Source organism: Gossypium raimondii, chromosome 10 (genome assembly GCF_025698545.1).
Source record: "Gossypium raimondii isolate GPD5lz chromosome 10, ASM2569854v1, whole genome shotgun sequence".
Taxonomy (NCBI): domain Eukaryota; kingdom Viridiplantae; phylum Streptophyta; class Magnoliopsida; order Malvales; family Malvaceae; genus Gossypium; species Gossypium raimondii.
The window spans coordinates 3796561-3808422 of NC_068574.1; the positions used below are offsets into that span (position 1 = coordinate 3796561).

At 36.5% G+C, this 11862-nt stretch overlaps 2 protein-coding genes across 4 annotated transcripts; one reads left to right on the forward strand and one right to left on the reverse strand.

Moving 5' to 3' along the window:
- The first annotated feature begins 4320 nt into the window (after nucleotides 1-4320).
- LOC105777085 (uncharacterized) lies at nucleotides 4321-9325 on the forward strand. 3 transcript variants are annotated; one of them, XM_012600146.2, is made up of 5 exons: nucleotides 4321-4475; nucleotides 4576-5345; nucleotides 5453-5752; nucleotides 5854-5970; nucleotides 6064-9325. In XM_012600146.2, exons 3-5 carry the CDS (start codon nucleotides 5471-5473, stop codon nucleotides 8719-8721), a joined length of 3057 nt encoding a protein of 1018 aa, XP_012455600.1. In that variant the 5' UTR covers nucleotides 4321-4475; nucleotides 4576-5345; nucleotides 5453-5470; the 3' UTR covers nucleotides 8722-9325. The 3 variants fall into 3 exon arrangements, with proteins under 3 accessions (XP_012455600.1, XP_012455599.1, XP_012455601.1); XM_012600145.2 differs by having other exon boundaries at nucleotides 4576-4667; nucleotides 5262-5752; XM_012600147.2 differs by having other exon boundaries at nucleotides 4576-4667.
- Nucleotides 9326-9782: 457 nt separating this feature from the next.
- LOC105777816 (protein EXORDIUM-like 7) lies at nucleotides 9783-11594 on the reverse strand. Its single transcript, XM_052622040.1, has 3 exons — nucleotides 11527-11594; nucleotides 10304-10854; nucleotides 9783-10207 (listed from the first exon to the last, which is right to left on the reverse strand). The coding sequence occupies exons 1-3, from the start codon at nucleotides 11592-11594 to the stop codon at nucleotides 9918-9920; spliced, it is 909 nt and encodes a 302-aa protein (XP_052478000.1). The 3' UTR covers nucleotides 9783-9917.
- Between the last annotated feature and the right edge of the window lie 268 nt (nucleotides 11595-11862).

Here is an 11862-nt window from a genome sequence, read left to right on the forward strand (position 1 = left end):
CTTCTTGAAAGCCAATGATGTTGTTGATACCTGTCCATAAATCTTCCTTAACACTAGTAGAGAGTAAAACGCTGGTATTTCTAATATTAACCTTGTGACCCGAGATCTTACAGAAATTACCGATGAAATTCTCGAGGAGACCACTGTGATTCAAATAAGCTTTACTGAAAATCACTAAGTCATCTGCAAAAAATAAGTGAGAGAGATTCGGTCCTATGCGCAACAAATGAATAGGGCTCCATTCTCATGAAAAAATAGTCTATTGGAAACAATGACCCAACCACTCCATCTAAAGGATAAAAAGGTAAGGGGATAGTGGACATCCTTGTCGGGTTCCCTTTGTAGGCTTGAATTTCGAAGTTGGAACTCCATTCCACAATACCTACATGGTAGACATCGAACTAACATTCATAATAACTTGAATTAAATAAGAGGGAATACATGTTACTTTAAGTGGTGCTTCTACAAAATCTCACTGCACTCTGTCATAGGCTTTCTCCAAGTTGATCTTGACCGCCATCTATTGGAGGTTCTTCCTTGTTCTCATAAAGTGTAAGACTTCTTGTGCAGTAACAATATTATCAATGATGCTCCTTCCTACAATGAATCTCGCTTGCTCTTGACCTATAATCTTTGGGAAAATACTTTTAAACCTGTTAGCAATGACCTTCATGACCAGCTTATATAACACAGAACAAAGGCTATTGGGTCTGAATTGCGACAAGTTTTCAGGATTGGAAACCTTGGAAATTAGGACAATAAGAGTATTTTTAACTCCGAGTCTATGGCCTCCCTTTCAAATATCTTCCTGACCCATTCGCAAATAACTCCTCCTAAATTATCCCATTGATCCTAAAAGAACAAAGTGTGAAAACTGTCGCTACCTAGGGCTTTCAGTGAAGCCATGTTAAAAAGAGTAGTTTTGATTTCTTCATTTGAAACAGCTCTTCCAAGGAAATCAATATCTTCAGAATCAAGTCGTGGAAAGCCACTAGGAGGTAAATTTTCCAATAGCTCTTGAACCTCTCTATACAGATTCTGAAAGAACTTAACTGCTTTGGATTTAAGAATCTCAAGCTAAAAAATCCACTCCCTGCTTGAATTACGCAGAGCAGTTATCCTATTGAGGTTTTGTCTTTGGATAGTGCATTTGTGAAAGAATTTGGTATTGCGATCCCCTAAATTTAGCCACTCGCAACTCGATTTTTGTCTCCATAGCATCTTTTCGTGATGCATTATATTTTCAATCTCTTCCCTGACCTCCAATTCACATTGAACCAAAAGATTGAGATCCAGAGTTGTCCATGACATGTTGAATGCTAGAGAGCTTATAAATTGAATGTCTTTTTCGTTAACCACTATGTCCATAAACGCATTTATTCCACTCCTTAAGCTTATCAGTGAAACTGTAAACCGTTCTAGACATATCTCCATCAAAGCTCTAATTATATTTTACAAATTTTGAGAAGTTCGGGTGTTTCAACCATCCAGCCAAGAAACGAAAAGGTCGGGCCATTGAGGGATTGGATTTTGCTATTAAATGCAGTAGAAGTGGCATATGATCCGAATTAAATCTTGGAAGATGAATTACCAAACAATTTGGGAAAGACTCCATCCATGCTTCATCACCCAAGGCCCTATCTAGTCTTTCAAAGAGAAATCCCCGATGCCAAGTAAAAGGTGGACCCTAAAGGCCCAAATCATAGAGTTGAGCCTTATCCATGAAGTTACCCAAAAAAGGGCATCTACGTCCCTTCACGTGACCTCCTTTCTTATCTTCCAAGGAGATGATGACATTAAAATCACCAATGGCCAATCAAGGACAGTGACCTGACAGAATTGATAAACTCAAATCTCTCCACAAGTGCTTACTTTTCTATTTATCTAAACTACCATAAGTTAGGGATGAAGAATGGAGTGGATTCGCACCGGAATAAATTGAGGGTGATTACCAACCACCTCAAGATCAATCAGATTTTTCCAACCTAACCAGATACCACCAGAAAAGCCAACTGCTTCCACTCAATGTGATTTTTCAAACCTCAATTTAGCAATGATAGCATCAGTTTTGGCCCCACTGAGTCTTGGCTCAAGAAGACTAAAAATATCTGACTTGTATTGATTACTATATTCATGAAATATTTGTGGAAATTTAACGTATGCACACCCTTATGTCACGGACTTAGAATTTTTCCATGCGATCCGTGTGGCCTTAGGCAGTTTCTTTGCTTAAAAATGCCTAAGTCAGCCTAACTCGCAATGATAACGGATTCAACAGTAAAAACACCTAAGTCAGCTTAATCTCGCAATGATAAAGGATTCAACAGAATTCCCTCAAGGCACCCACGAAGAACAGTAGAAGAACGAAGTAAGAACGAACTTTGAAAGATGAATAAAAGCAAGAACGCTTGGGAGAAAAGTTTGAGTGAACACTCTCAAAATTCTTATTAACAACTGAATGAATTACAATGAACAAAGAGGTCTCTATTTATAGTTGAGTCTCAAAGTATATCAAGGACTACAATTAAAAGTTGTATACAATTAGAACTCTAAGACACAATTAGAAGCTGTATACAATTAGAACTCTAAGATTATATAATCATATCTTCTTAGATCACTTTCCATATTTACCAGGCTTTTGAAATGGGCTTTTAATCTCTCCAGGCAACGGGCCAGTTTGGTTGGGCCAAATGACCTCCCTCAAATATGATGGATTGCACAAGTTTGTCATGGTTGCGTGCTCCCATGCGCAACCCATGACACTTACACATTCTAGGATAATATAGACAAATTTATGATAAAACAATTATTATGTGAATTTAAAAAAACCACATAATCCTTTTATCAACCATTTAATATTTAAGTAATAAAACAACACAAATAATTAAATAAAAATTTGTAACTTTTTATAATTTGTTTTAAAATAAAAACCACTTATAATTCAATCACCAACAATATAGTTTTACCCTATCGTGAATAAAAACAAATAATTTAAAATGTTTCTTTTACACCTTGTGACATGGTAAGGTTACGAAAAGATAAAAATTTCAAAATTAAATTCAATGAATAGCATTAAATACTTTCTATGTATAAAAAATATTAATTTTGGTAAAAAAAAAACCCATTAAATAGTTTTCAATTGTTTTCAATGTTAATTAACCAAAAAAAAAAAGAGAATACTCGCCACAAATGGAATTCCCGACCTCACAGGGAGAAAAGCAAAAAGGCGCAACAAACAAATTATTTATTTTATTATTATATTTATCACATTATAATTTTAATTGCTTTAGCAGATTTAATCTTAACTCGATTGATATAAATGTTATTATCAATATTGAAATATGTGAGTTCAAGTCCGTTGATATTTTTTTATTTATAGGTTGGGGAAATATTATAAATAATTCTAAATATTATATCAAAAATAACAAATATAATCAAAATTTATAATGAAAATCTTAAAAGAAAATTTTTATTTTGTATAGTTTTGGCTACCGAAAATGAACAAAGGAGGGCATGGACAGAAACCGATTGCTTGCTGCCGGTGGTGGATTCCCAGCACCAAATGAAAGAAATAAAGGGAGGGAGGGAGGGAGGAAGAGAATGCCCCCACCATGAAAGGGATCAAGGGCGGTGGTCGCCACTCACAAAGCAAAGGCTTTCTCGTTTCTAGCGATTGAAGTTTAGAGAGAGAAGAAAGCAATATACCAAAAAAATACATAGTACTGAAATAGTTAACCATTCCAAATGGCATTATAAATTAGAAAAAATATTTTATCTCGAATTAAAAAATAAATATTAAATTTTAATAATTATTATTGCAATATTTAAGAATATATGAATTTGTATATTTTCCCTAAAACTAAACATTGTTAGAAAAAGATTAAATTGATCTCTAAAACTTGATAACTATTCTCTTGTTGGGACTTAAACTTTTTGATTCAAGGTAATGCCTAATATTTCTTTGAAAATCCTAAAATTTAAGTTCTAATATGGGAATAATTGTCAAGTTTATGGACTAATTTGAAAAAAAAAGTTCAAACCCCAACGTGGGAACAATTGTCTAGTTCTGGTTTCAATATGGGAATAATTACCAAGTTTAGGGATTAACTTGAACCAAAAAAAAGTTCAGGCGCCGATATGGGAGTTATTTCTAAGTTTAGGCCTCAAATAGTGATTTAATCCAAAGAAATAGAGACTAAATCTCAAATTTAAAGCATAAATGAGGGATCAAAACCAAGATTTTACCATTTTAATTTAATTTAAGGGTTGCAACAGAAAAGCTCAAAACCGCCACCTCTACTCAAGCACATATATAAATACCATACCCACCCCAGCGCAGAGAAAGATTTTATTTTCTTCGCTTTCTCTCTGCAACATAGCGACGTCTTTGTTTTCAAAACTTCCGTTTAAACTTTTAAACAACGCCATTTTCCGGCCCTTTATCTACTCTACCAAACTCCTTTTTTCCCGTCTAGGTAACTTCCTCTTTTTTCTTTTTTTTCTTTTAATATGCAAATCTTCTATTTTTTATTTTTATTTTTAAAAAAACTGTAATGAAATTTTAATTTTCCTAAGGCTTAATATCAATGCGGCGTGGTTTTGATCTTTCATTTTCGATATTCTGAAATCGCCGATTACCAACTCTTCAGTCTCTCGCTTTATTTCAGGTTTTGATCTCATTTTATTTTTCTATTATTGATTTTATTTTGTTTATTTTTTTCTATTGTAATCTTCTCCTTGCTGAGTTTATTTTTTGCTGATCGATTTTCTCCGGAAAATAATTATGAGAAATTGGTAAGCTTTGTTGATTTATGTATTTTTGGTGGTGCATGTAGTGGTTTCCCGTTCATTTCACTTTTAAGATTTTAGTCTTTATATTGTTATTATATTGCTTAGATTACAGATTAATATAAGTAGGTTTTGATTGTTGAAATAATTGTGGTTTATGTATATTTTATTTTTGTGTTGTTAATTCTCATTGGATTGCTGTGTTGGCTTTGGTAATTAGTAGAACTTATTTAACTTTAATTCTAATTATTCATCCCTTTCGAGTGTTTCCTTGTAATAATCAGTGAAATTCAGCTATCTGTTTTTAAGTTAGGGAATTGGTAAATCAGACAATTATAACTTGCTGGTGATTAGATCGAAATATATAATACTTGGTTGCTTGTGCCTGCTCTCTTTGCTTAGTATAGTAAGTTTAATTCATGTACTTTGGTTATGAGTTATTTTTCCAGTAAAGAAGTTGCTTTCTTGCTTAGGGGAAACAAGAGGTAGGGGGGAAGTAAGGGGAAGGGGTATGTTGTTGGTTGAAGATGCTTAAAGAACTTGGCTACAATATATAGGTTCAGCTTCTGCAATGACTCTGTTTTTAATTTACTCTTTAAGCAATTAAGTTCGACATATACACCTTCATTTGGTTGCTATTATTGTCATTATTATTGAATGACAGTGCTTCTTTGTGAGCAAAATGGGTGATGCAATGAAGAATAGTTTTCCTGGAGGTTGTCCTGAGTTTGGCGCAATCTTCATGTCGAACAATGCAACGAAAAGAGAATGTTTAAGAAGAAAAGTTTTTGCCCTCCCATATTCGCAGTACCACTTTGTGAAACAGGTTAAAGCCGGGATGATTCTTTTCCTGTTTGAATTTGAGAGGAGAGAACTGCATGGTGTGTTTCAAGCATGCTCTGATGGTGAAATGAATATTCTGCCTCATGCATTCAGTTCATCAGGGAAGCAATACCCTGCACAGGTATGGGTATATTTATGTGTTTTATTCTTCTTCCCTCTCTCAGAGAAGGATGGGAAGAATGAATTTCTGGAGTTGGTGTTAATCTTTACAATTTTTTCCAGGTAAAATTCATCTTTATGTGGAACTGCCATCCACTTTCTGAAAATGAATTCCGTGATGCTATCAGGGAAAACTATTTCTCCAAAAACAAGTTTAACTTTGGACTGTCCGAAGATCAGGTCTTCCCTTTTGCTATCAAAATCCAGTTTTTTAAATTGAAATGCCACCTTTTAGAAACATTATAATTTTGTCTCTTTGTTTAAAATGTGCAGGTCCGAAGGCTTCTATCATTGTTCAATTTGAAGAGGATGAAAGATCAGGCACCTCAGAGGTGGTTGACTGGAAGTAAAGTTGCAAGGCCAAGTGGGTACTCTACAAGTAAAACTAGAAGACTAGTTGATAACTCTCCAATGAATAATCAGATGCCACGTGAATGTGGTGTGGACAACCATCATGGACTAGATATTTCCACCATGCACCAAGGGGACTCTTTCTATAATGATGACAGACAAACTGGCGATGGCAGATTTGGAACATACACGGATGTTGAATATGAGCATAAAGCAAGCGCCTTCTTAAATGAGTGTTTTCGGGATCTTATGGGTAAAGTTGAAGGGAACATGGTTTCTGGTGAATATGCCAGAAGTGACAGGGTGGACACTGAATGGAAAACTGGTATGGAGCTACAACCAGCAGTTTCAGCTGGGTATTCTTCAGGTAATTTCAGAAGCATTTCCAAAGATGTTAGGTTTGCAAAGAGTGATAGAACTGAAACAAAATGTTACAAGGATGATGGTTTTGCACCAACCATCTCAACCGCTTATCCTACTTCTTTTCAATCTAAAGTTAATCCACTGGTGTATTCTAGCAAACATGTTCTAGAAACGGGTTCATTTATTGATGATCCAATTAGGCCATCCTCAGCTTTCCTTCCCTCAATGGAGATGCAAAACTCTAATGTTAGTTATCCAATGAATTTTGAAGATTCAATTGTTACTAATAGTCTTCCTTATGAACCTGATGTCCCTACCATGAATCATTGGGGCTCCTCATATTCGGGGTTCAGTCAGGAGCATGCTTCATTGCAAGAATATGCTAATCATGATAGTTGTGTTGGTCATGTCATTGGTACTTCTAAAAATCAATCGTTTCCGTCATTGTTAGAGACTAGGAGGACAGTCATAACCTCTGATGTCAACTCTGGTTCTGGGGGGTTTATTCCATTGCCTTATTCTAATTCATATGAATGCTCCAGCAGGACTAGCCTGCAAAGGCCTGACTATTTAGATGACCTAGCAGCTGACTACTCTAAAAAAGAATGCTGTGGAGATCTCTCCCTTCTGAAGCCCTCTTTAGCACATGTTACTTCTGAAATTAGAAATAATGTCAGGATCAGTGAGCATTCATCATCTTATAGAACCAGTCCTAGCAAGTTTCCATCTCTTACCTTTTCTGACAGGTATCCTACATCCATACAAGACAGATATGATTTTCAAGTGCCAGAGCGTGAAAGTGATAATGAATTTGGTAATGTTGGTTTTATGTTTAAAGAGTGCCAGCCCCACGGTGAATCTTTTTATAATGATAACAGAACCATTGAAGATGGGAGATCTGCAATATACAAGAAGGTGGAAAATGAGAACAAAGAGGGCCAGCAGCATATTCATGAACCAGTAAACGTGGACTACCATGAAGTTACTTCATTGTGTCCTTCTCCATATCAGAATTCTAATCGCCAGAAGAAAAGGAGCGTGTTCTCTCGCTTGGCTTTGCCTCGTAAGAGACGTGAACCAGAAAATAACACCCCTCTTAGGACTGCTGACATTGATAGGCATTCTTCAGTTGATGAAGTCATGGACATTCTGCATCGAAGCCGTAAATATTGGGTGAAGACAAGTTGTAAGCAGTTACTTAAGCACAATGATGATGCTGACAACTTTAGGGATAAAAAACAGGTCACCAGGAAAGAGGGCCCAGCTATGATGTCAAAGGAGATGAATGTGAAGTCTACATCATTCAGCAAGGAGAATAGCAACCAAAAACAGGTCACCAGGAAAGAGGGCTCAGCTATGATCTCAAAGGAGATAAATGTGAAGTCTACATCATCCAGTAAGGGGAATAGCTGCCAAAAACAGGTCACCAGGAAAGAGGGCTCAGCTATGAGCTCAAAGGAGATAAATGTGAAGTCTACATCATTCAGCAAGGGGAATAGCAGCCAAAGACCTGGAGAGTCAACTTTTGTTGATTTTAAACGTCGTAGTGCAGTGAGAAAGAACCTTGAAGATGGTAAGATTAAGACCTATTGTGAAACTATGAAGGAAAAGAGTGCACCAGCCGCCCAATGTAAAAAGAGAAAACTGATTAGGCCAGACTTCCGTGAGAATGAGTCATCTGATCTGGGCGTATCAGTTGATGCTCCCGAACTTGTAATAGTGGCTTCAGCAGATTGTTCTGTCAACAAAAATGCTGAAAGTATTAGGATTTCTGTTGTCGATGTAAATGAAAAGGATTTATTGCAAAATGTTAAATTGCCAAATGCTGTCTGCCAGACTGCTGTTAAAGGCAGCAACAGTGACAAGGAGGGAAGTAGCTCTAACTCAGAGCAGTTCAGTGCAGAAAGCTTTCTTGCTTCAGGAAGTGCTGATGAAGGTGGAAAAGAATCATTGAAAAATCATTGCACCTCAAGTATGACTTCAATCTCTTGTGGGGACATGCATGTTGATATTAAGCAAGCTATGACTGCTATAGGGATAGATGGATTTTCTCAAGACCGTAATTATGCAAGCCATTCTACTTTTGAGTCTTCTCCAAAACTCTGTGAACACAATGATGGTGATGGAGCTGCAAAGAGCGAGTTTGTTTACAGTATTGAACAGATGAACGACTTGACTCCTGTTGGTGGTGAGATATCCGTCAGCACTCTGAACTAAAGGCGTGATCCGAGCGCCAAATGAGAAAGGCCCTCCTGTGGAGGCTCGTATTAATGTACATATCTTTGCAGAAATGGGACTCTCCTGACATCAAGTAAAAAGCCATCTTTTGGATTTTTGGTAATAGAGAATGTGTCAAACTTTTGGAAGCCACCAACTGCTTCAACCTGCAAGAGTAATGGCATGAAATGCATTATAAATGTTAAATGTGGAAGTACTTTCTACAATCATTGAAGGGTGAAAGCTGCAGAAACGCAGCGACAAGTTTTTTCGCAGCAGCCATAACATGATCATCATCAGGTAACAGAACTCTGAAGTCATATATCATGAGTATGTGCTTCCATCTGTGAGAATCATGAGAAACAAACAAAGCTTTACGGTTCATGCCAGTTAGTTACTCTTTTTAATCTTGGGATTTTGATCAAACATGCTAACAAAGATTGTGAATTTTTGTTTGAAGACAATGCTGACTATTACTTGGGAAAGTTTTCTCCTTTTTGTTTGGTGGAAGTAGTTTGTTTTGTAAGAGAACATTGGTGGCAACCATGACATGTTTTCATTTCGTTATAGGAAAATGTCTATTCCATAGGACCGATCGCTATTATATTGTCTTTGTTTACTTGCATCACCATTATCAGTACATAGGATGGTTAATGAATCATCCATGTGTTCCATTATTTGACTATAACCATAGCTTACATCATTGATGTATGTGAGATCACAATGATAAGGATGCTGCAAATTTGAATACATTGCCTAATGATTTCAAGATCTTAAATCGGATTGGTGTTCGGGTCAGACTATTGTTGGGTTAATCAGTACAACAGTTCAAAATTTAAAAGAAATCAGAAAATTGGAAAAAAATTAGAAAAAATTATGAAAATAAATATTATTTGGATCAAATATTTTAAATTCAATTGAAGTAAACAACATTCAATTAATAAAAATATTATTTGGATTAAATCTTGTTTTAAATGATTTATTTAAAATATGATTCGAGGCCTAACTAATCACTAGACCACTAAACACTTGTTTTCTTGCATCTCTATACGAAAATGAGATTCAAGAAGCAAAGGATCATAAGTTTATAAAATATACAATATTTATCAAAAAGGCTAATAACCCCGTTTTGATAGGCGTTAATAATAACTTAGATCGCAAGAAACAGTGTTAAAGCTTAATACATGGTACACATTCTAGTCCAGGGCATTTGGCCCAAAGCATCTTCTTTTCACAGGATTCCACACCCATTGAACCAAAAATCGCCTTCCTTTAACTCCATGTACATTGTAGCCATTTCCCCAAGCATCTTTGTAAACTTTACCCATGTACCCACCGCCACCACCCGAGCCATATAAACCTAAACACAAGTCCGCAATTTCGGTTGGTGCGGTTGGATCTTCTCCGGCATACCATGCATTAATCAATGGATTACTCGACACTTCCGCTAACTCATGAGCGATAACACTGATCATCCCATCTACCCCTGCATCCCCATTCGGCGCATGTGTTATGTCATTACCTCCAGTCGGGGGTGGCTTCCCCGAGTACTTAGGCCATGCAAATGGATAAGCACACATACCTGGACATTGAGTTCCACTATAACCAACCCAAGCATAAGGAACCGTTACACCAACAAGGATAGGGAAAGTGAAGTAATGAAACCCACACACTGCTCTGCAGAAATCCTCAACCTGAACATCTTGTGAAGTTAGCACCAAATAAAGTCCATTGTGAGGATTGAGAGGCAATGGCCTCGAATGAGATGTAACCGCAGCTTTGATGATCGATTGCATCGATAAACGACTTAAGTAAACACCATGGGAGTACCCAGAATCATAAAACTCACCCGAAATGGAAATGGTAGCTGTAATGTTTGATCCTGTTTGGTCAGTGTAGAGCCTCACAGTGTCCCACCAATCAGCAACTGAAGGGTAAGGAACTGAAGAAGAAGAAGATAAGGAATCCAGGAAGTCCCTTATAGTAGCTTGATGTGTTGGATTCCATTGACCATACCAGATTATATACAAATTTATAGCTGATGCAAGGACTGGTCCCATGTGGTATTCAAGGTTAATAAGGTCTGAAGAACCCTCATAATTCTCACCTTGGTTGAATTGACTCCATGAAAAGCTTGAAAGAAACAAAGCAAGAACAATAGCAAGACAACATAACAAGTAAACTTCTGCATCTTTTTTCTTTCAATGGTAAGGAAGAAGAGGATGTAAAATAGACAATGGAGGGTGGTTGAGAGAGTCCTATTTCTTTAGTACTTTCCTTTGTGATGAACACTACATTGTTTCAATTCTCCATCATGGTTTACTTTTAATGATAACAATGTTGTTCCCTCCTTTTGTTTAATCTTAAATTATCTATAATTTTGCTTCCCTCAATCAAGTAATTCGAGGATACTGGGATCAACAAAAAAACCATTTTTTAATGCTTAAAGTCAATAATCGCAGAATATTGGGATTGTTATACCTCACATGGCTGATCTCAATAGAGCCCGACAGTTGTCTTCAAGGCGAAATTAACATCCTAGTGGATTATGTATCGCTAACTTATCAATCGATAAACTTTGAATTAATTTATGAATCTTAACCCACGAGCCTTGAAGACTCTATTAAAACTATACGAGGTCCACATGAAAACATAGGGTCTTTTAATACCAGTCGTCCTAATACGTAGCATCATCATCAATGCCAAAAGTATGAAATTAGAATTCCAAGTCAATAGCCTTAAAACATGTGACTAAATTTATCTCCCACTATAAAAAAAATTTATGCAAACAACTCGTACACTCACGTATACATTTCCTCTCCTTCAACCCCAAACTCCCGTATAAGAAAACCTCCTTCCTCACCTTCACCCATGGGTTTACCACTTATTTCCACTTGTTAATCCAACGGTGAAAAAAGTACTTTCTACAATCATTGAAGGGTGAAAGCTGCAGAAAGCAGCGACAAGTTTTTCGCAGCAGCCATAACATGATCATCATCAGGTAACAGAACTCTGAAGTCATATATCATGAGTATGTGCTTCCATCTGTGAGAATCATGAGAAACAAACAAAGCTTTACGGTTCATGCCAGTTAGTTACTCTTTTAATCTTGGGATTTTGATCAAACATGCTAACAAAGAT